Below are 21,625 nucleotides of genomic sequence, written 5' to 3' on the forward strand. Positions count from 1 at the left end.
GCCTCCAAAAATAGGTGGCCCCGGGAAACTCTTCATGTGGAGAGTTTCCTCTGTGAGGTGCCCTAGATTTTGGCGGGAGATGAGGCTGCTTCTCCTTTGCCTTTTTCTGGAAACAAAAACGTGACTGCTGTCACCAAGGGTGCATAGCAACACGCTTTTTTTTTTTTTTGTTCACTGGAGGCTGTGAGCTGAGCAGTAACAACAAACTGTTGAATGCCTTGTTTTCCTGCATGAAGTACAAAGTTTGCAAGGGGTCAGAGGTTTGAAATCCAGGCAGTTAGAGTTGGTTAAGCTGTTAATTTGGGTCAGGTCAGCTGCTTTTCTTTATTGCTGGTTATATTATTGTATTTAAATAACAAGACTGCGCATCTAATGTGAAGAGCAGTTAGCAGGATCAGATGCTCAGATGCTTTTTTCTGTGTAACTTGTAATATCACCAGACAGGCTTCATGCTAAATCATAAGATCATAGAGTAACTTAGGCTGGAAGGGGCCTTCAAAGCAGGGCTGACCTCAAAGTTGCACCAAGTTGCTTGGGGTCTCCTCCAGTCAAGACTTGAATTAGGAGCTCCTTTGCATGAGCACTCAGTTTCTTGAAAGGTTAAATGGTTGCAGTCAAACTGACTATATCTGTTAACTAACCTGCAGGGCTCTCCCCATGTAGAAGGGAACACATGCTAAAGACTCTTCTTTCCAAAATAGGCTAACCGCAAGTAACCAGTGCGTACAGCTGAAAGCCTTGGGAGGAATTTGGCAGGATGAAGCCTGTCATTGTGGTGCATGGTGGAGCTGGCCAGATCTTTAAAGAACGAGAAGAGGGAAGTCGTGCTGGTGTTGTCAGAGCTGCACTGCGAGGTTATGGTATCCTGAAACAGGGAGGCAGTGCCTTAGATGCAGTTGAGGAGGCAGTACGATCAATGGAAGATGATCCTCATTTTAATGCAGGTAACTTTTCAAGAATTAAGTGGGTTTAGAATCGTCATGTGTTTCAAGTGTTTTGTCCTGATCCTTTTAAAATGCTGGTTTGCATTTTCTTTGAATTATGCATATTGCAGTGGAGTAAATATCGGTGTCACAAAGTAATTTGTTTCTCTGTATAACAAAATAGCATGGTATGTACCATAGTTTCTTGTGAGCACAGTTAGGCAGACGAGTTACTCTTTTCTCATTTTTCAGTGTTTTATACCTGCCATTTCATTCTTGTGCTGCAGTATTGCTGTTCTGTAAGTCTTCTCCTGTTACCATGCTGCGTCTTCAGTTTTAAGACACGGATTCCTTAATGGAGTATGTGTTTATTTAACGTTTGTGTTTAAGGCATCTGAATGTAGCTTGCAGCAATGTTTAAGCCTTAACACTTGACCTGTACCTGTTGCCAGAGGAAAACTGTTCTTGCGGGTTTTAGGTGTTTTTCTCTTAATTAAATGATTGCAATTAGTGCTTTTGTAAATAATAATACAGGAGTAATGCCGTAATGGTATATGAGTCATGAATTTATACAGTAAGGGTTTATAACTGGGTTTCCTAATGAATAATGTTAATGTCAATAGTTGAATATTTTTCTGCTCTTCATATGGCCTCAAATTTATTATTTTGATGAATTTCAGTGAAAAGATTTCCCCACCCCTGCCAGGGTACATCAGGAATGAACATGGAAAGAAAGACCTGTCAGTGTTCAGTGTTTTAGATAACATAGCTATTAGTTATGTGCACACTTAGTTTGCAGAGATTCACTTGTTCCTTCTCACCTTCTAACTGAGAGTGTGGGAGAGCTTTTACTTCAGATGAAACTTCGAGTGTTTTGTTACTGACTTGGTTTGAACATCTTGGGTGGGTGGTTTTATTTGGTTTTGGGTTGGTTTTTTTTTTTTTTTAGAGGATTCAAGCTGAAATCATGAAGTGGACTTGGAGGTGTGGTGTGTACTATTATATAGTTAACATCAGTATGGCATTCTCTCATTTAACTTTTACTTTTCTTCACCTGTTCTCTAAATTAGTCACTAGCCTTTAGGTGCCTGTTTTGCTCAGGTCAGTAAATCAGCACCTATTTGGCCTTTGGCTCTCTATGCTTCTCGGTTATGTCTCAAAATACGTCTCTGGCAAGAGAACTTAGATTTGCTATTTTAAAAACGCCAGCTTCTTCAGGGCAGGAAGGAATCCTACTTCTTGAGAAGCATCTCTTCAGTGATGTTCTGCCCAACATTAGGTGTCAGATGTTAATGTGGAAGTAACTTCAATATAAATTTGAGCTTAAAGATTTTTTTATGTCTCTTAATCATTCTATGTAAACAATTGCATACTTTCTTGGTTTCTTATACACTAGTTTTGATGATTCTGTTAATCAGAATTATTTAGATGGGAAATATATTTTAGCTCAGTGTGACTCAGTGATGAAAGCTTACTTTATAATGATCTGTTTAGGCTCATTTATTTAACTTGTACACAAGTCTGAAGCATTTGGGCACTAAGTGGGCTAATTATAATAACTAGCAACATTCTGTGTTTTGCATACAAGCTTTTTTTTAACCTTTATGTGGGATCTTGTCACTAATACTGCTGTCTCTGAGCCATGCTCTCTGTAGCATGCTGTCATTGGACTGACACCTGTGAGCAGTGTATACTCATGTAAAAATGATCATATCATTTGAGGATAGGACCTTAGACTCTACCATACCCAATGGCTGATAGACAGTTAGAACTTAACATATTGCTTAATGTACAAAGTGCAATATGTGTTTGTGACACACTTTTTCATGGTCCGAGGTCACATTTATCCTTAATTAAATATATGTTGAATTCTTTTTTTGTCTAAAGGTGTTTACTTCAATTTGTTCTAACAATATTTATACTTTGTTTGTAGTATATTAAATGAGCAGTTTTTAGCAAAATTTGCTTAAACTGGAGTTGAGCTTTAAGGCCTTGTTCAAATTTGACAATGCTGATCTAAATGGCAAGTAGTCTGGTAATCACTTACAGATACATCTAATTGTGTTAACACTCATGAGATACAGCTGTTCTCAGTAGCTGGCAAAAATGAGCTGAAAGCTATGTGAAGAGGGCCTTGATTGGAGTGGCTGTTTAAAACTCACCATGTGGTATTTATCTTTGTAAAAGAAAAATCAGGTTTACTGTAATATTTTCTAAGAAAACACAGACACTGCTAAGAGACAGCAATAAAAATTGGGAAGAATGGGCATAACAGTCAAGTTGTGCCCTTTTTTGAATGATAGGGTTTAGCCATGCTGTGTAGATGCATCTTGCTGTAGGTTTGGTGGAGGCGCTCAGAAGCTATACTGTTGTCTAAAACCACCATTTTAATGAAGTCATCGAGTTCTGCTTGTGATGAGAAAGTGGTCTTGGTTATATTTCCTTCATGCGATCTCTTTGACTAGCAGTATTAACTAGCTTGGTGTGAGTACTCCAGATATAAGAACTGTCATTATAGTGATCCTTGCACACTCTTTCCTCCTCAGCCTTTGCAGGGCAGAAGACAGATCTATCTATCTGTAGACAGAGGGAATTGGAGTACTATTCTCAGTACGCCTGCTGTGATTTGACTAACGTCAGACACATTTGTTGTGTCCCCTTAGATTTTCTGTCTTTTGTTGTCTCTGGTTTTTTCCCTGCTTTGGCTTCACAAGTGAGTCAAACTTGGGTTTTTTTCAGTGCTGCTGCCAGTGGATACTGTGGCTTCAGAGGCAGGTAGTCCCTACCCATGGTGCTGGAAGGCAAGTGAAAAGACAGTCTGTAACCACAGAAGGAAGGATTCATCCTACCAGATAACCTGAAGTTTAGTATCTATCCTTGCCATGGTGTACAGGCTTTCACGATGGTCAGTGGAATGAGAAAGGATGGCTATACAGCTCTCCAAGGCAAGTGGGATGAATTGTTCTTAGAGGGCACCTCTCCCTCTTCACTGACTGTAAAAGGAGGCTTTTGTAGGAAGCTGCCTTTGACTACAGGATCTGTCTGCAACTGTGTTCTGCTCAGAAAACTTTAGGAAATCCTAAGATGTATGCCATGAGAGATGTCCAGTAGACATAGGATACTGTTAATGCAGTGATGAAGGGGACTGGTAGAGCTTCCCCTGGAACTATGGTTCTGGTCGCTGATACTTGAGGAGGGAGTACCCTAGTTCTAGTGCGAATTTGGTGATCATGAGCTAGAGAGCCTACCTTGTCAAAGGAAGCTAAAAGGGTATGGCAGGGCTTATCTAAGAAAACAAAGAAGACTTACTCCTTACGCTACCATAAAGGAGAAGCTGGAAGAATGATGTTAACACAGGTGGCACAAGGAAGTTACCTATAAGCTCCACACAGATCAGTGTAGTCTAGAAATTAGCATGTTGTGAATGATGTGGGACTGAACTCTGGAATAGCTTAATCAGTCAGAGAGGGGCAAAAAATAACTTTTTGGGGGCAGAGTTCAGGCATCTCTGTGTGTGGCAGGGGGAGTTTTTGAGATTACAGGAGGAGGATTACAGGATTTTGTTGCCTCCTGTAACAGGATTTAACTTCATATATTCAGGTCTGAAGTACATTAGTATAGAAGTCTTAAACCAACATTAAAGCAGGTCAGAAACCACTATTAATAACTGTTGACATAACAGAAATGAAAAACTGTTTTAGTTCTGTACAGTGTTCAAGTCTTTCTACCTGAGCTACTGTGTAAGTCTGCTGTGTTTTGTTCGGTTTTTTTTTTTACTACTTAAGTTTAGTCGTCTTCATCCTTTTTAGCAAGGCTTGTGCACTTGATGACTTGCAACTGATTATTCCCCTGTGATACAGTTATTGGCATTATTAAAAAAAACCTATTTGCATTGTCTCATTTTGTATCTCATTAATTTTCAATTAGGCTAGTGATAGCACTGATTAATTATAGAAGAAAATAACTACCCAACATTTTATTACTTGATTTCTTTTTTTAATTCCTTCATCTACTGTTTTTATTTGTTAATGAAGAACTGGTTATTTCAAGGTTTTGTTACACTAGTCAGTGGACTCTTTTTATTCTGCTCCATCAGTTTTGGCATTTTGTTGGAATGCTAGGTGATGTTAATCTGTTGATAGGATTGAACACTACACTGCTTTGTTGGGTTATGTTGTATCCTCCTTCGGAAGAACTGTAAAGGTAAAATAGTTTTATATGCACTTGAAGTGATCTAGGGGATAAAGAATTCTGTTCATGATTGTCATTTTAACTTTCGTTGCTAGTATATCATTTTGGATGGGATTGGAAGTGTGTTTTTCATCTTACAAAAATAAAACTTGATTTAAAATAGACGTTGTACCCTGTGAGACTTCTGTTAATGGTTGGGTTTTGTGGTTGTACTCAGCAGTATTTCTGCTGTTCTGTTTGCATTCAGGAGATACTTTCAATAAGTCAGACAACAAACTGCAAAAGAGAAAGTTTGCTTGATTTAATAATTGAACCACCTGATGGTTAGCTCTTAATGACTTCCTTTTTCCCTTCCCTGATGTTTTGTTTTGGTCCTTAGGCTGTGGATCCGTTCTAAATGAAAAGGGTGAAGTAGAAATGGATGCCATTATCATGGATGGAAAAAATTTAGACTCTGGAGCAGTATCTGCAGTTAAATGTATAGCAAACCCAATAAAACTCGCTCGACTTGTCATGGAAAAGGTATGCTGAATATGTACTTGAATATGAAACATTTTTCCCTTAGAACTTCATCCAGTATATTGATACACCTCGATGATGTTTGTGTAGCACTTTAAAGCAGGAAAGAAGGGAGAAATAGATGGTAGTGTTTGGAAACTATGGTCATGATCATGAAGAACTTCTATTTTAAAGGGTTTTGAGAGGTATTTATTAAAAATTAGCTTTTGAAGGAATCACAAGTTCTGCCATGCGATTAGAAGCTCAAGGAGAAATTGGCATATATATGTCGATCTTCTGTTGCTCCACAGCTGGTGTTGAACATTTTAGGGGGATTTTTGTTTACTTTGGTTTCTGACGAGCTTTTATGCTGTCACTGAGTCTTCTGCTTGATCTTGCAAGATTAAAGTTGGATAATCTATTGTTGACTTTGCAGTGACATGGAACTGAATTAAAGGACCCAATAACATGTTTGGTCATGTAATGCAGTCTTATGTTGTTCTAGGTGGCCTTCTTCATTGTGACCTAATCAGATGGTAGCCTTAGTGCAAAGTCATGGTGTTCCAGCAGTAGAACAGACTATTTCAGTTGGAAGGGACCTACAGTGATTGTCTAGTTCAACGGCCTGACCAATTCAGGGCTGACCAAGTTAAAGCATGTTAAGGGCATTGTCCAGATGCCTCTTAAACACTGACAGGCTTGGGGCATCGACCACCTCTCTAGGAAGCCCGGTCCAGTGTTTGACCACCCCCCTCTCAGTAAAGAAATGCTTCCTAATGTCCAGTCTAAACCTCCCCTGGTGCAGCTTTGAACTATTCCCACACGTCCTGTCACTGGATACCAGGGAGAAGAGCTCAGCACCTCCCTCTCCGCTTCCCCTCCTCAGGAAGCTGTAGAGAGCAATGAGGTCTCCCCACAGCCTCTTCTTCTCCAAACTAGACGAGCCCAAAGTCCTTAGCTGTTCCTCATAGGACATGCCTTCCAGCCCTTTCACCAGCTTTGTTGCCCTCCTCTGGACACACTCAAGGACCTTCACAACCTTCTTAAATTGTGGGGCCCAGAACTGCACACAGTATTCAAGGTGAGGCCGCACCTATGCTGAATACAGAGGGATAATCACCTTTTTTGACTGCTGTGTTTGGTGCACCCCAGGATGTGGTTTGCCCTCTTGGCTGCCAGTGTGCACTGCTGACTCCTGTTGATCCTGCTCTCAGCCAGCAGCCCCAGATCCCTTTCTGCAGGGCTGCTCTCCAGTCACTTCTCTCCCAGTTTATACTTGTGCCTGGCGTTTCTCTGTTCTAGATGCAGAATCTGGCATTTTGACTCATTAAATTTTGTCCCATTAATCATAGCCAGTGCTCCAATCTATCTAGATCCCTCTGCAAGGTACCTTGTCCCTCAAGAGAGTCAACAGCACCTCCCGGTTTGGTATCATCAGCAAACTTGCTAATGGTGGATTCAACTCCTGCATCCAGATTATTGATAAATACATTGAACAGGAATGGTCCTAGAATTGAGCCCTGAGGAACGCTGCTGGTGAACAGTCGCCAGCCAGATGTAGCCCTGTTCACTGCAACCCTTTAAGCTCTGCCCTTCAGCCAGTTCTTCACCCAGCAGACCATGAACCTGCTCATCCCACAGTTGGACAACTTGTCCAGAAGGATGCTGTGAGGGACAGTATCAAAAGCCTTACTAAAATTCAGAAAAACTACATCCACTGCCTTCCCTTCCTCCACTAGGCAGGTGACCTTATCATGGAAGGATATCGGATTGGTTAAATAGGACTTTCCCTTTGTGAACCTATGTTGACTGTGCCTGATGACTGCATTACTTTAAAGGCCTTTCAGTAGTAGGGAGTGTAATCTTCATGATTTTTCCAGGAACTGAGGTTAGACTAACAGGTCTGTAGTTCCCTGGTCTTCCCTCACACCCTTTTTGTGAATTGGACTAACATTGGCTAGAAGATAAAATTAGCACTGTGTGATGGTGACAGATTTTTCCAGGGGAATCGAACTTACCAGGGCAGCAAAATGATTAGTTGACCTTCTACGTAAAATTGGTCCCACCTTATTCCACTAAGAAGTCCTTCTAATACCTGCCACAGCAGACATCTCTCATTTTTCAGAAATGGTGCAACTAGTTCAGGATGGAGTAGGTCATTTGTGCGATATGTGCATCTGTTTTAACATTACTAATTGTGACAGTGATCAAAAGTTTGTACTGTCTTTGGAGTTTACATTTTTCATCCTGCTAGTGCAGCTGTCCCATTGTTGAAAAGGGTTCATATTTGCAAAAACAGTTATTAACAAAGAGAATTTATAGGTTTTTTTAACCTTTTGAAGTGACTTTTGAGGAAACAATACCTCTTTTGGTGATCTATAAAGATGGTTGAAATGTAATTTGTCCTCAACAGCCTCCAAAGAAGATAGGAATTATTTTTGCCCTTAATTGGAGGATAGTTCTGCTTTTAAAATCAGAACTCTTCACTAAAGTATTTAATATAAATACTTTTAAAACTGTATGTCTATTAGAAAACAATGTTAAAACTTGTGATGAATAAGCTTTTTGTTCCCTCATGTGGGATTTATTCTGTCACTTAGCTAGAACAAATAAATAAGTATAGCTGGTACACAGCTTCACCAGACCAAATTTTTCAAAGTTTGAGAATGTAGGTGAAGGGTTTAGGGAGACATGTCTTCTAGCATATTGGAGGGAATATTGTATGGTTTTTTTTTTTACGGTAGATAACTTCTTTTAATACCCATTGTTCAGTTCTGATGAACTGAATGCCCATTCCAGAATCTCTGATTTTTTTTTTTTTTTTCTTCTTCATGACAAAATCCCATTTAAGTCAACAAGAATAAAGTCAAAACACTCTTGGTTTCTGAGAACATAACTTTCCAAAGTGTTTTCTTTTAAAAACAAAACACATGCACCCCCAAACAAAAGAAGTCTCCTTTGTCTGTCTTGTCTGTTATAAGGTCTTTATTGTCATTGTGTGGTGCTTCTGGTGCTCAAAAATGTTGAGGCTAAATTTGAAAGGCAATCATAAAATTCAGCTGTACAGGACCAAGCATAATGGTATAGCCCTAAAAACATGAAGTTTTGTGGTAAAGTGTATTACTCTGCCCAGATGCAAAAAATGTGGTGTAGCTGACAAAATTCAGATGTAAATGCTGGCCTAAATTGCTTGACATATCTTGAGGTGAGTTTCTGCTGCTGCTTTGTCAGGTATTGTAAATGGGAATACCAACTGATGTTACTCTTCTGTTCATCTTGGACAGGAATTTTGGGACACCAGCCCAGGCTATTTCACAGTACTCTTCAGAGTGTGTTTTGGTTTGTTTTACTGTGCATAATTCACAATATTTTTAACTTTGTGACCCATGGGTAATCAGACTGTAGTTTTCCTGGAGTCCTAAGCGCATTAGGATGCTTATTTCCCAGTGGTTTTGAGATGCCTCACTGTCTTAGGGAATTTTGAAACATGCAGCTCCCAAAACCAAACCAATCAACGTCCCGCCCCCCCCAGCCGCGCTTGTAATTTTCTGTATTCCCACTCCTATTATGGAACAATATGGGCTCCATCTGGTGGCCGGAGTAGCTCTTCTAGGTTGTTGCGCACATTTATCCTGTGTGCTGTCACATTCTCACTGGGCTGGAACTTGTCCGAATTCATGAAGTAGAAGAAAGGAGGGCACCAGAGTAATTTCCATGCATGATTTACTGTGCTATTGAACACAGCAGCCTCTAGAGATGGAAGGCTTTTAGTACATTAACTAATTCAACAAATCCTTGAGAAAGCAGTTAAATTCCTGTTGAATTATTCCTGTTTGTAGTGAACAAAACCAGAATGATACATTGAAATGCCTTTTTTTTTTTTTTAAATGGGGCATGTAATCCCCTTCAGCTCCAACACTTCATTAGATGGGCATCTCATGAACATTAGAGCACTGATTCATTGATATATGTGAACTGTGTATATATTTTCGCCTACTATGTCATCCAGCCCTTTACATTAGACAAAGGAGAATTTAGCTTAGAACACAGACTTCTCAAGGCAAAGGTGCAAATTTTTGCTGTGCTCTACTCACTGCCAGGATTGTTAAATAAAGAACAGTGATGGTCTAAATTTCAGGCCAGCTGCAGAAATTTGGGGGATTTTCTCTTCCCCATTTCCCATGAAATTAACTAACCTTGCCAACATTTGTTGTTTGTTAGTAAAATCTCTGGAACCCTTTAATTTTTTGGGGCCTTTTTGATTACTTTGTATAAATGTGTCCCAGAAAAATTAGACACTGAAGAAGTTAGGAAACATATTCATGAATTTTTTTGGGGACCAAAACCCAAAAAACCCACCATCATAAAGCTTATTCCTCTAAATGCAAGTATTTCTTGTTTGTGCAGCTCAGGAAGGTGGGTATGTTATCAGAATCTGTATATGCGAGGGAACCCTTTGAAAAAGTTTTAAGAAAGAACTTCTGTTTGTTACAGGAAAGCTAATTTTTTTTCTTTTAAGTAAGTTTAAAAGATGATATAAAGTCTTAATTGCTGAAGAAAGCAAGTGCTGGATAGCCTTCTGATACAGATAAAGTCAGAAGAAAAGTTCAATATAGTTCCCAAAAAAAACCCCCAAAACAAAACAAAAAACCAACCAAACCCTAAAACCCCCGGAGGGGGGCGGAAACAAACCAAAACGAGTTTGAATCATTGGCTCATGTGCCTCTGGTGGTTTAGTGGCAGTGGCGGGGGGGGGCAGCATTGCACAAAGTTGGCTTTCGAGTCAGGAGAACAACTTCAGCTTTGTTAGAAATAGGTAGGTCTGTTATTGTCTGGCAACATCACTCAGCATGTAAGCCTGTTGTCTGCTTTTCCACATATATAGAGGACTTCCTCCTTGTAACCCTTACTCTTGTTCCCTAAAGCAATACTTTCATGAATTGAGGACTTAATTTGTCAATAAAAGGACATTTATTCTCAAAAATGTTTGGTGTCAGGGCCACCACATGTGTGAATGACTGTTCAGGAATGTTTCTGAAGTGTAGTCACATTTCCTGCTTGTGTAAGTAACTGAAGGGGTTAGTGGAGAGGCTGTAATAGGCTGAAGCAGAGCTCAGTGTCTGTGGTTTGGAAAGAGGTTCAGCTCAAATCCTTCAAAACAATACAGTGCTGTAGGTTGGTCATGGTAATGATTGCTTGTCATTGCTTTAGAAGGCAACAGAAGTTGATGGTTTGCAACATCTTAAAGTCTGAAGCTTTGCGACTGTAAATGTCCTGTGGAATGCAGCATGACACAGAAATACCCAACTCTGGGATCCTCGCTTCAGGCTGAGAGCAGAGTATGTGCCAGTGCTGTCTCCTACTTGGCTCTGCAGGCCATCATGTGGTTCTGCTTTTTGGACCACTACCTTTTGGTGCTTGTGTGCTGTGCTGCTGCATGGACATAAAAGCTTGCCTGAAGTTAGCTGCCGTGCTCTCAAATAACTCTATACTGTATAGTCAGACCACCACTCCTCCAAAACCTTCCCGGGCTCAGTGAGGAATTAACAGCTGTATAGTGGTCCAAGAAGTTGATGCTTATTTTTAGACATAGATTTTTTTTTTAAATCAGATTTTAGAGCTCCTACTAAAGTATAAGGATTAATGAAACATTTATCTGGCAGGTTTCTCTAAAATAGGAATTAACCAAGCTGTACAGACTTTGAAGCATGAAATTAACTAAGGTTGTTGACTTAAAATCTGGCCTCAGTGCTTTACTAAATAAAGGAATCAAAATAGAGCTTCGGCACATGTTAGAAGAGAGCAAACATTTTTTGTCAAACCTGTGAGAACAATATTCTGTTCTTAAATTTGAAGTTCTGGGTCTATAAGAGTAGCAGCTATCGAAGAAAGTATTTAAAATGAAGTGGTTCACCTGATGTCAAGAAACGTTTTAGTGTATGATATTTACATTTTGGGGTTATTTCACTCTTATGAGGTGTAATGCCTTCAAACAGAACAGGAATTTATTTACCATTCTTTCCTTCCAAGTAAAATCCTTCTAGATCTTAGTTAACTGGCCAAAACAGTTAGTTAAGTACTGATTTGGTGATTGACTGGGAGCAGTACAAAGAAGTTGCATGCAAACTACCAAAAGAGCAAATTTATCGGTGCGGTTTGTTTTGTGGGTTTTTTTTTTTCTTTTTACTTTATAGTAAGTATTAAATAGAAAATGCAGTTCTTATCTACTAATGATGAAAGTTTGATCTGTGTTTTGGAGAGCTGAACATTTTTTCAGCTAGTGAGAGAGGATGTAGAAATCTAGAAAGCTTAAAATAAAATTTGGAATTTTTCTTTGTGTGGATTCATTGTCAATGAATCTTTTGTCTGGCTTCTGCAGACGAAGCACATGCTGCTGACTGACCATGGTGCACACCTGTTTGCTCAGGTCATGGGTATTCCTGAGACTCCAGGGGAGAAACTCATAACTGAGAGATCCTGGGACAGATGGAAGAAGAACCTCGAGCCAGATTCCAACCCTGAAGAGTTTCAGAAGTAGGGGTTTTGTAAAATATTTTTTTCTTTTTAAATGCAGGTAATTTAGTTTGTGCTATCAGTTTAAAAAAAAAAAAACCAAAACAAAGCAAGCTTGTAGGCCCGTATTCAGACTTGAGTTCTGAGTTTACGTGATTTGATACAGTCTTCAGAGTATGTCCTCAGTGAAAGTAATGAAAATCAAGCTTTCACTGAATTTGCTAAAGTGCAAGTGACTGGACCAAACTTGAACAAACTTACTGATGCTTAGGAAGATTGTCGGTCACTTTGATGTAGCATAGGTTTTGTGGCATTAATGGAGGACAAAGTTAGAACTTGTTACTGCTCTTAAAATCACCAGTTACAGAAGTGCATAGAGCAGCCTTAACAAACAGCAGGCATCGCTTTGTATAGCTCTTTTCCACAGAGGCACTGTGATTTTAAAAATCTCCAGTCTGCATTTTAAAACAAGCCCATGGAAAAAAAATTAATAAAGCTGATCTTGGTTAAGTAGATGATCAGATTTGTCTTTAAACTGGATTAGGTAGTTAAATGACATCAGATTTTGACCAGTAGCTCCTTCTGAGTACTGATTGTGGCTGTTGGTTATTGTAGATAGGAATGAAAAAATTGACCAAGTTCAGCGTAGTGGTGGGTGTGAAAAGAGATACTACTGGACGGTATAGCAGCAAAACGAAAGTCACTTGAAAAATAAGCAAGTCTCATATAAAGTAGAGAGGAAGGTGAGGTGGACAGGAAAGGAAGGAAATCTTCAGGTGTCAAAAATGTGGTTTATGCCTGTGAGGTAGGCATAAATACTAAATGGTTTTGAGCTTCCATTTGTACGCCAGTGGTTGTGGCATAGGAAAACACTGTATTACATTACATAAACGATGTATTACATGTTGTTCATCTGTTCTGTGAAATAGTAGTAATGAGAGAAGCAGAGCTGAAGAATTTGCAGATCAAAAGGAGGAAATGTCTTCTGTGGGCACATTAGTTAAAGTCCATTAAATGAGGCTACAAACTACAATTTATGTGTTACTTTCAGTAAATCGCTAGAAGGAAAAACAAATTCATGAGGCAAGTGTAAATTTAGTCTTATAAACAAAGTGACGTGGTTCCTTGACCATAAGGCCTCAGTCGTAGTTCATCTTGTATCCAACAGAAGTTTTCTTTTGATCCACGGTCTATCCAAGGACTGTGTGGTATCATAATTCATTACGAAGAATTTTGAGGATGGCGTAGCCCCTACTGCCACTTTGTCTCCTGAATATGTAAGTTGGAATGGCATGGCATCTGGGTCTCCATTTACTCTATATAACTGCTTAATTATTTTTTTTCTTATAACAGTGTTAGGCATCTTCAACTTCAGCATTGTCTTGTTCTGGAATATCTGATCATAGAAAGCTTGTGTATTTCTGAAGGGCTCAAGACTTTTTCTTGTCTTAGCCATGCTGTTCTTTTTTGACAACCAGTGCCCAAAACATCAGCACAAATTCACAGAGTTGAAAACAGGTGGGTTTTTTATCCAAGCCCATTTGTTCCTGTATCACACGTGGAACATTCTTTTTCCCTGTTACATCCACAGTGATTATGCAGAAACTTCCTGGAGGCGAACAGGCAGAAGGTGAAGTAGCACTAGGCAGAGGCAACATAATTTGTTGGAATAATAATTTGGGAATTTGAGGGTTGGTGTGTATTTCACTTCTAGTCCTCTGGTCCTAACAACGTTGGAAACCTTGGGGGTTCACAGCTTTCCAAGCAAAGTTTGGTGTCTCCAGAAGAGAGACCTTTCTCTTCTGCTGGTTAGAAGCCTGCATTCATTTATGTTAAAAGTCTATGATTCCATTGCATGTACAACATGGCATCTTGCACACCTTTTGCTGAGAATAAGGTGTGGGGGTTTTTTATTTTCAGTCTCTCCTTGCAAAGATTCTAACCATACCCTTGTCAAGAATTGCTGGAGGTTGCCCAAGAGCCCCACAGAAAGGGGTTTGAGTCTGGCCATAAAGTAGTAGGTGGGCTACTAGTACCTCTGTGAATTGCAGTGCAAGAGTAACTTGAGGAGGTGTTCACTAAAAGGACCCTGACAGCAATTGACAGAAAACCCTACTTCTGATGCTGGGCTAAGAGACTAAATAGCAGATGCCTTATGAGTTGAATGGGGACAGAAAAGGGCACATAACTTCATGGATACTGGATAATGAAAGAGTTAGAAAAAAGGGAATGGACAAATCCAAGTGATCCATTCTGTATCGCAGTATATGTAGTACATAAGACTAATTCTTGATTGAACAAAATTGTTACTACTAACAGCATTCTCTGGTACTTGTTGAGATTCTTACTACTATCACTAGCTAACAATAGATGATTATAATATGGTATCTCTACCTAGACAGTTTTGCCTGCCTTGGTAATGTTTCTGTTCAGATTGTTTATAACTTCTTTGCCTTTGTTCTGAAGATTAACAAAGAAAATGTGACACTGAAGCAATAAAAAAGTTTAAAGGGACAGTAAGAAAAACAGTGTAGTTGTCCGTTTGCTCTACCACAGATAAGGTATGTCGGACATACTCACTTTGTTATTTATTGCTGATTGAGCTCTTGTACCTAAACAGATAGCTGCTATGTATGTGATCTGTGTACTTGCATTATTCTCACAGCTGCTTAAGGTAAATACAAACCTAGGAAAATGTACATGTGGATGCACTTTTCTTAATTTCTCTGGAGAATGTAACTTTAGTTGGTTGAAGGGTGCCACATGAGTGTGCAAGGGAGTACTGAATTTACTAATACTCTTTTCAGCAAATCATTTGTAACAGATGGCTGGGTGGGAAGCCCATCTGCACCATCATATCAGTTTGAGATGAGGTCCGTCTCCACATAAATGTCAGAGCAGTTTGTAAGGTCTGTGATTCATCAGTCAACTTTGAATTGCTGTGAATGAAGTGTAGGGACTGACAGTATGATATTTTACATAAGCAGGAGGGAACAGGAAGTTGGTTCTCTGAGAAATTGTGGGTTTCGTGGTACACAAAGACCATCTCTGACTTAATTAGCTTAGATTTTGGGGGGTTATAGAGGGACTCTCACCAGTGCCCAGGCAACTTCCAAAGCTGTTCCTGTTCCCGTCACCTGTTGGGCAGTTCCTTGAAAGATTGTTACAAATTCTTTGCCCGTGTGGAGAGATTTAGGTGGTTTTGGTATACCTCTCCTAGCCAGATACTGTTCGATGTTCCCACATGAATTGCCAAGATTGGAATATGTGGACACTCAAGACTGTTGCTTCTCAGTAACGTCTTGCTTCTCAGCACAGCAGTTGTTACAGTAAGTTACAATAGCCTTTTTTCTCTGAGTATGAATACACATGTATAATTTAAGCAGCCTACTATATATAACTTTTTTGTGCTGAAGAAATAAAGCAGTAGTTGAGACTTCCATTTTCTTCAGTGCATGAAGGTTTTTAAGCTGATGTGTCGTTTCAACAGATTCTACTGGCCAAGTGATTTAAACCTCAAGATTGCTTAGCTACAAGAGTACAAAGATGAAAATATGTATTAATGATGCATTGTGAACAATACTAGTTGAAAGGCACATAAACAACTTTTTTTTTTTTGTGGCATTCAAACATTCAGGGGAAGAAGGAGGAGGAACAGGAAGGAAATGTTTCAGTGCATTCATAACATTACTCTCCTCTTCTGTATTCACTCGTTTACATGCATTGTCATTAATAATTCCGGTTAACCTCCTGTTGAGACAGTGGAGACAATTCTTGCGTCTTTGAGTTGCTGTTTGGGGGGATGTTGTATGTCAGACGTGTCACAGCCAAAAAAACTACTCCAGAACTATGATGGCTAGAAATATTTCTGCCCTGTGTGCTTTTGTTTTGTGGGTTTTTTCTTCCCCAAGTTGAAGTTTCCATGCTATGAAGGTAAACAAGTCATGGGAGGAGATTAAAAAAAATGTGAGCATTTTCTACTCTATTAAATATAAAGCTATGAGAATTGTTGCATATTGCTTGTTATTTTTGTAATGAGAAGCATGGTAAAAATAGCTTTATGATGAGCAGTAATTTTTTTGCAGTAATCTTTTTTTAAAGCTACCTGGAAAATAAATGCAACATGCTTTGGCAGGTATGCTTTAATTCAGCCTAATTTTGTGAACTGTTTTTCTTGGCAGAGACCTTGGAACAGTTGGTGCTGTTGCTATAGACAGTGAAGGAAATGTAGCTTGTGCGACATCCACTGGAGGACTCTCTAATAAACTGATTGGCCGTGTTGGTGACACAGCATGCATAGGTATGGGGTGTGGGGTCTTGCCTCTCATTTTTTGTAGGTATCTGATTTAAAGAAAGAAAAAAAGAAAAAAAAAAAGTATTACACATTCTCCTTTTCATTAGTGAAACGAAATACAAATCTGAAATGGAGGTCTAATATTCAAATGTATCAAGCTCCTTGACACAACATGGAGTTTGCAAGTAAGGGTTGGGAGTAGAGGTGTAGTGCTGTCAGTATTATCATCATCCAGCACTTTTCTGTCTGGAAAATGGGGATGGGAATTTCTTTTTTCAGTCCTTTCCTGAATGATAACATTTTTTTTCTCAGTGTTTCCTTTCTGTTCATTCTGATAAAACTTTCCTTTTGTACGTCCGTGCTTACAGCTAAATCAAAAAATGTAGCCTGCTTCATACTAAGAGGCTGTTTTCTTGATACTTAAGGAAGTAGGTGTAAGTGTAATTACTGTTTGTTGTATCAGTGAACCAGAACTGTAAAACAACGGGCAACTTTGAGTAAATTCCTGTTCTTAGAGAGCCCTGATAAGACTGCCTCGGAGCCTAATAGATGCGGTGTGGAATAAAGGAAATATTTTAAGAGATCTCTTATCCAAGTATAAAGAGACACTTGAAATCCTTTCCCCAGACTTGTTCCTCTCATGGGACAGACTTGCCATTTGATTGCTTCAGGGTTCTTCCGTACGGTTGGGATTTGGAAAATAATTATTTTCAGTAAAACATGTTCCAAATGCAAACAGCACTGCTGTTGGCAGTACATGATTATTGTAAAACTAATACTAACTTTCTCTTGCACCTTAAGTTGCTAATATTTTGGTACCATCTGTGTTTTGACTATTGATTTTCAGCTTCATTTCTGACTGCAGCCTTCTGACTGGAAATACCCTCTCACGTAGATCATGTTCAGGGCTCCTATAGTATGGGACATAGGTCTGTGAAGGACAGGTGTAACTGGGCACTGTTGAGTGTATTGCTTGTAACATTTGCTCTTACTAGACATCTGCAGGATTGGATACAGAAATGCTAGCTGTCCTTTTAAATATTAGAGTCTTTTGAAAAGGGGCTTTGACAGACTGATTGTGGCAGTTTTTCCATGTGTAAATCAGGGTCCATTGAAAGGGTCTGATCTGATCAAGAAAGTACAGAAGGGAAGAAACTTTCATTGCTCTTCTATGCCTCTTTCCCCTCCCCCAGTACCTTGTTTATAGTGCTGTGGTATGATCCTCCCCTGCTCCTGGGAAATATTTTTCGTAGGAGATGTGCTAGAAACATCGGTGTTGAACAAGCAGAAGCTTGGTGGAGAATAGGGCGTGGAATATGCCAGCAAAACAAGGATGGGAGGGGAAAAAAAAAGAGCGGGGGGTGGAGGAGTTCAACAGAAGAAACACTCTGCTTGTGGTGAGGGCTTGTAAGATTCTTCAGGGGTGCTTCATGATGCTTCACTGCAGAGCCCAGGCTCTTCAAATCTCTTATCTGCTTTTGCTTTTGCAGGTAAGTCCACCTCAACCTTTGGTCAATTCACCAATGTCCTCACAAGATCTTCCTTCATAAGTTCTCAGTTGGTAGTGTTGTGTGACCTGGCATTCTGCATCCCATCGCTGTGTTGCTGATCCTCAATATACTGTCCCTGCTGGTTTGGAAAACATTTTTGCTCATCCCTGTGAAGGTGTTGGCCTGCTTCTGCTTCTTGTACCACAAGCAGATCACTAGTTTTCTAGCTCATAACTTGGCAACTGACTTCACCTGGCTGTTGTTGATCTTTTTCATATATTTTACTCTTCAAACTGAGGCAGAAATGAGAAAGAAGTTAGTTACTGGTACTTTGCTCCCGAAAGTGCCAGACCTTTAGGAAGAAATGTTCAGTACCTGTTTTAAACAATGCAAAGCTTGTGAATTGTATTACAAAATATTGCTGCTTTTACTTTTTTTTTTTTTCTCTCCTCTGAAAAGGAAGTGGAGGTTATGCTGATAACCATTCTGGTGCCACTTCAACCACAGGACATGGGGAGAGCATTATGAAAGTGGTCTTAGCCCGACTGATCCTCTATCACATGGAGCAAGGTATATTCCAAGCTTCCTGTAAGCTGAAATAATGAGGATAGGAAATGTTGCCTAATGACAGGTTTCAGTTTATGTGCTATCATCCTAGATCAGTTGTCAGAAGAGTTGCTCCCAGGGGTATGTGGATGGGTCACCTCTCTTTAAAAACAAAGTACTAAAGTATTAATAAAGCTAAAATAGCCTTAAGTAGACAGAAGTATCTATGCTGCTTGATGTTTAATCATGCTTTAGATCAATGTATATTGAAAGACATTATCGTCTACCTTGGTCAGCTGAAATACTGTTTAATTTTTTCCTGATTTTAAACTAAGATTTTGTGAACAAAGAAAAAGAAAACAAGTAAAAGCAAGATATTTTTAAGGAAGCAGTAGGAAAGGGCTAGAGATAGAGAATCAGAGCTGAAATAAGAAAGCATAGAATATCACCTTTCTAATAAACTGTAATGTTTTTTATTTTAACAACTCTGATTATAGCAACAGAAATGCTTTTAAGATGTTTTAACTATGATTTAAATTTTCATTTTGTTTTGGAAAAGGTACTAAACTGACTGGGTGGGTATGTGGTAAACAGCTGACACAGTATGTCTTATGTGACTGTAATATAAGCTGACTGTGGGATGACCCTTTGGAGCTTTACCTTCATGAGTTAGTCTGTCATCTAAACCGTTGATTATATTACAGCCTGTAAACATAGCCAGACAACGTACTTGTATTGCATGCAGTTGAAGAACCATTAATATGGATATCACCATTATTTTTAGAAAGTCATAGCTTTTGGGCGGTACAGTGTAACTGGAAATAATTGGAAAACTTCCAATTTACATTTTCATTGGGGAAGCAGTAAGTAGAGGGACAAGTAACAGCTGACAGTATTTTTCTTATGCTTTATAGAGCTGTTTGCATATAATGGGTGCATTTCTCTGTAAATCTCTTGGCTAATACGATAGTTTCAGCACAAAATACAACCTACAGATTATTTGCCAAAGTTCTAACATGAAATGATCTCCCTTTACTCTCTATATTACGTCCCTGGCCATTCAATTTGCAGATGGTCTTCTAAGCTCTATTTAGTCTAAACTGTGTAAACCAGTTTCTTCTCTGGCTTGAAGTTAACTGCACTGCAAAACCTATGCACTGCTAACAGTTACCTGGCTTGTGATAAATCAGTATGAAAGGCAAATAATGCTCAAATTATTTTTTTTTTTAAGAAAAAAGAAAACCCACATGTGTGCATGTTTAATTGGTTAGCACTTGTTCACCCTGCCGATGCTTGCTCTGCCTTCATTCATCCTGCCCAGAAGTATAACTCAGCTGCCAGGAAAATACGTCAGCAATAGACTTCCCCCCCGCTGCGTTTCCATGAAGGCGCTGAAAACAAACCCTCAAGTTATTATAACTTTGAGTCCTTGAATGGTCAATTGAAGCTGCATATTTAAGAACAGCTATAGAGCTCTTTCCTAATTCTGTTCAGCTATTCAGTAATCCACATAGTAAATATCTTCTTTTGGACCAGTGCTGCAAAACTTTCATGTTTCAGAAGTGAATTGCTTTGCCAGTCTTAACAGCTGTCGGAATCTCTGTGGTGGCAGCTGTTGTCTTGATGAAAAATCAAACAGTGAAATACTGACCCTTTGAAGTCAGTGCCGCTGACTTGAATAGTCACAGTGTCACCCGTAACGTCAGAGAAAGGAGCTTTATCCTGTCAGTCACCAGTGCTGTGAATAATTCTAATTCTGCTGGTTTTGTTTGGTTTTGACTCAAAATTTGCAGGGAAGGCATGAAGGTCAGTTTTTGTTCTGCAACTTAAGCTGCATAACATTACCGATGGTATATATCTTAGAACAATTAGGCCGAGCCAACTGCATTCCTGAATACATATTCAAACTTGTAGTGAACAAATATTCTGCAACTATTACAGACCTGTGTGTATGATGTATACATTAACTTTGAGTTATTTTGCAAATATTCCTGTTAATGTGAATTAAGTGCAATGAAAAGATAAAGTTGCTTTGCTGGTCTTTTCTCTGATGTCTAGTACATTGAGTCCTCATCTTGCCTGATACTTTCAGAAGTTTCAGGAAGAGTAACGCTGATGTCTGCTTTTGATAAGTTATGACAGTGTGAAGTATGTGCTTTGAGCTCCGTTGCAGCCAGTGGACTTGGAACATAGATGATGACTGAAATTTTGGATTGTTTTAATGTGAGGGGTTTTTAAATTGTAAATGCTTTAGACCTAGCTTGTGACAAACCTTTGATGGAAAGCTTGCGGATTGGCATTTTTCCCTCCAAATGATGGCATAAGAAATATTGTCTTGAACATAGAGTTCATGAGTTAGTCTGTATCAAACAGTGAAACTGAATTACAATCTGAAGCGATTTAAGTCCTGTCTTTGTAGCAGCACCATAGCATAGCAGCTATTAGCAACTGTCTAGAGCCTTCCTATAAACAGTTCCTTTGCTACACTGGAGATTTCTTGCTGGTTTAGTTGAAGGAGGAATTAGATTTGGCTGGCTCCGTGGGAAGGGTGAAACTTGAACTTATTCCAAGACAGATACCATGAAGTTATCTTGTTCTTCTTTTCAGGAATGTCACCAGAGATGGCTGCTGACACTGCATTAGACTACATGAAGACACGAGTTGGGGGCTTGGGGGGTGTCATTGTTGTTAACAATTCAGGAGAGTGGGCAGCAAGGTTCTCCACCAAGCAGATGTCCTGGGCTACTGTAAAGGATGACCAGCTGCATTATGGGATTTATGCTGGGGAGAGGCATACAAAATCTGTTGATGAAGCACTTGCATCTGAAAGTGAGAGATTCTGAGAATGAAGAAACATCAGTGGAGGAAGAATGAAGATCTCCAATTTTTGCTGGAGGACAATGACAGTTGATTTAATCTTTCTGAAAGATCTGTGTTCTTTTGGGTCACAGGCATTGACACACAGTCAAAATGAAATCTGGATATAGTTCTTCAGTGGTCATGGATATATGTAGTGTTTAATAATACCTTTGGGAAGTCAGGATATCCTTCTTTTCTAGGTAAGAAAGAGAATGGTCAGAGGGTTTCTTGGTTAGCATGTCTTAATCCTACATTAAAGGGAGCCTGAGTTTCAGTATTAGAGGAACTCGTTTCCGTGTCCATTCTCAGAG

General features: G+C 39.3%; 1 protein-coding gene across 1 annotated transcript; it reads left to right on the forward strand.

The window, feature by feature from the left end:
* Nucleotides 1-757: 757 nt before the first annotated feature.
* ASRGL1 (asparaginase and isoaspartyl peptidase 1) lies at nucleotides 758-21,298 on the forward strand. The gene is made up of 6 exons (XM_009489710.2): nucleotides 758-944; nucleotides 5,494-5,636; nucleotides 11,992-12,146; nucleotides 16,307-16,425; nucleotides 18,369-18,479; nucleotides 21,063-21,298. The coding sequence occupies exons 1-6, from the start codon at nucleotides 758-760 to the stop codon at nucleotides 21,296-21,298; spliced, it is 951 nt and encodes a 316-aa protein (XP_009487985.1).
* Nucleotides 21,299-21,625: the final 327 nt, after the last annotated feature.

The sequence above is a fragment of the Pelecanus crispus genome, chromosome 3, assembly GCF_030463565.1.
Source record: "Pelecanus crispus isolate bPelCri1 chromosome 3, bPelCri1.pri, whole genome shotgun sequence".
NCBI lineage: Eukaryota > Metazoa > Chordata > Aves > Pelecaniformes > Pelecanidae > Pelecanus > Pelecanus crispus.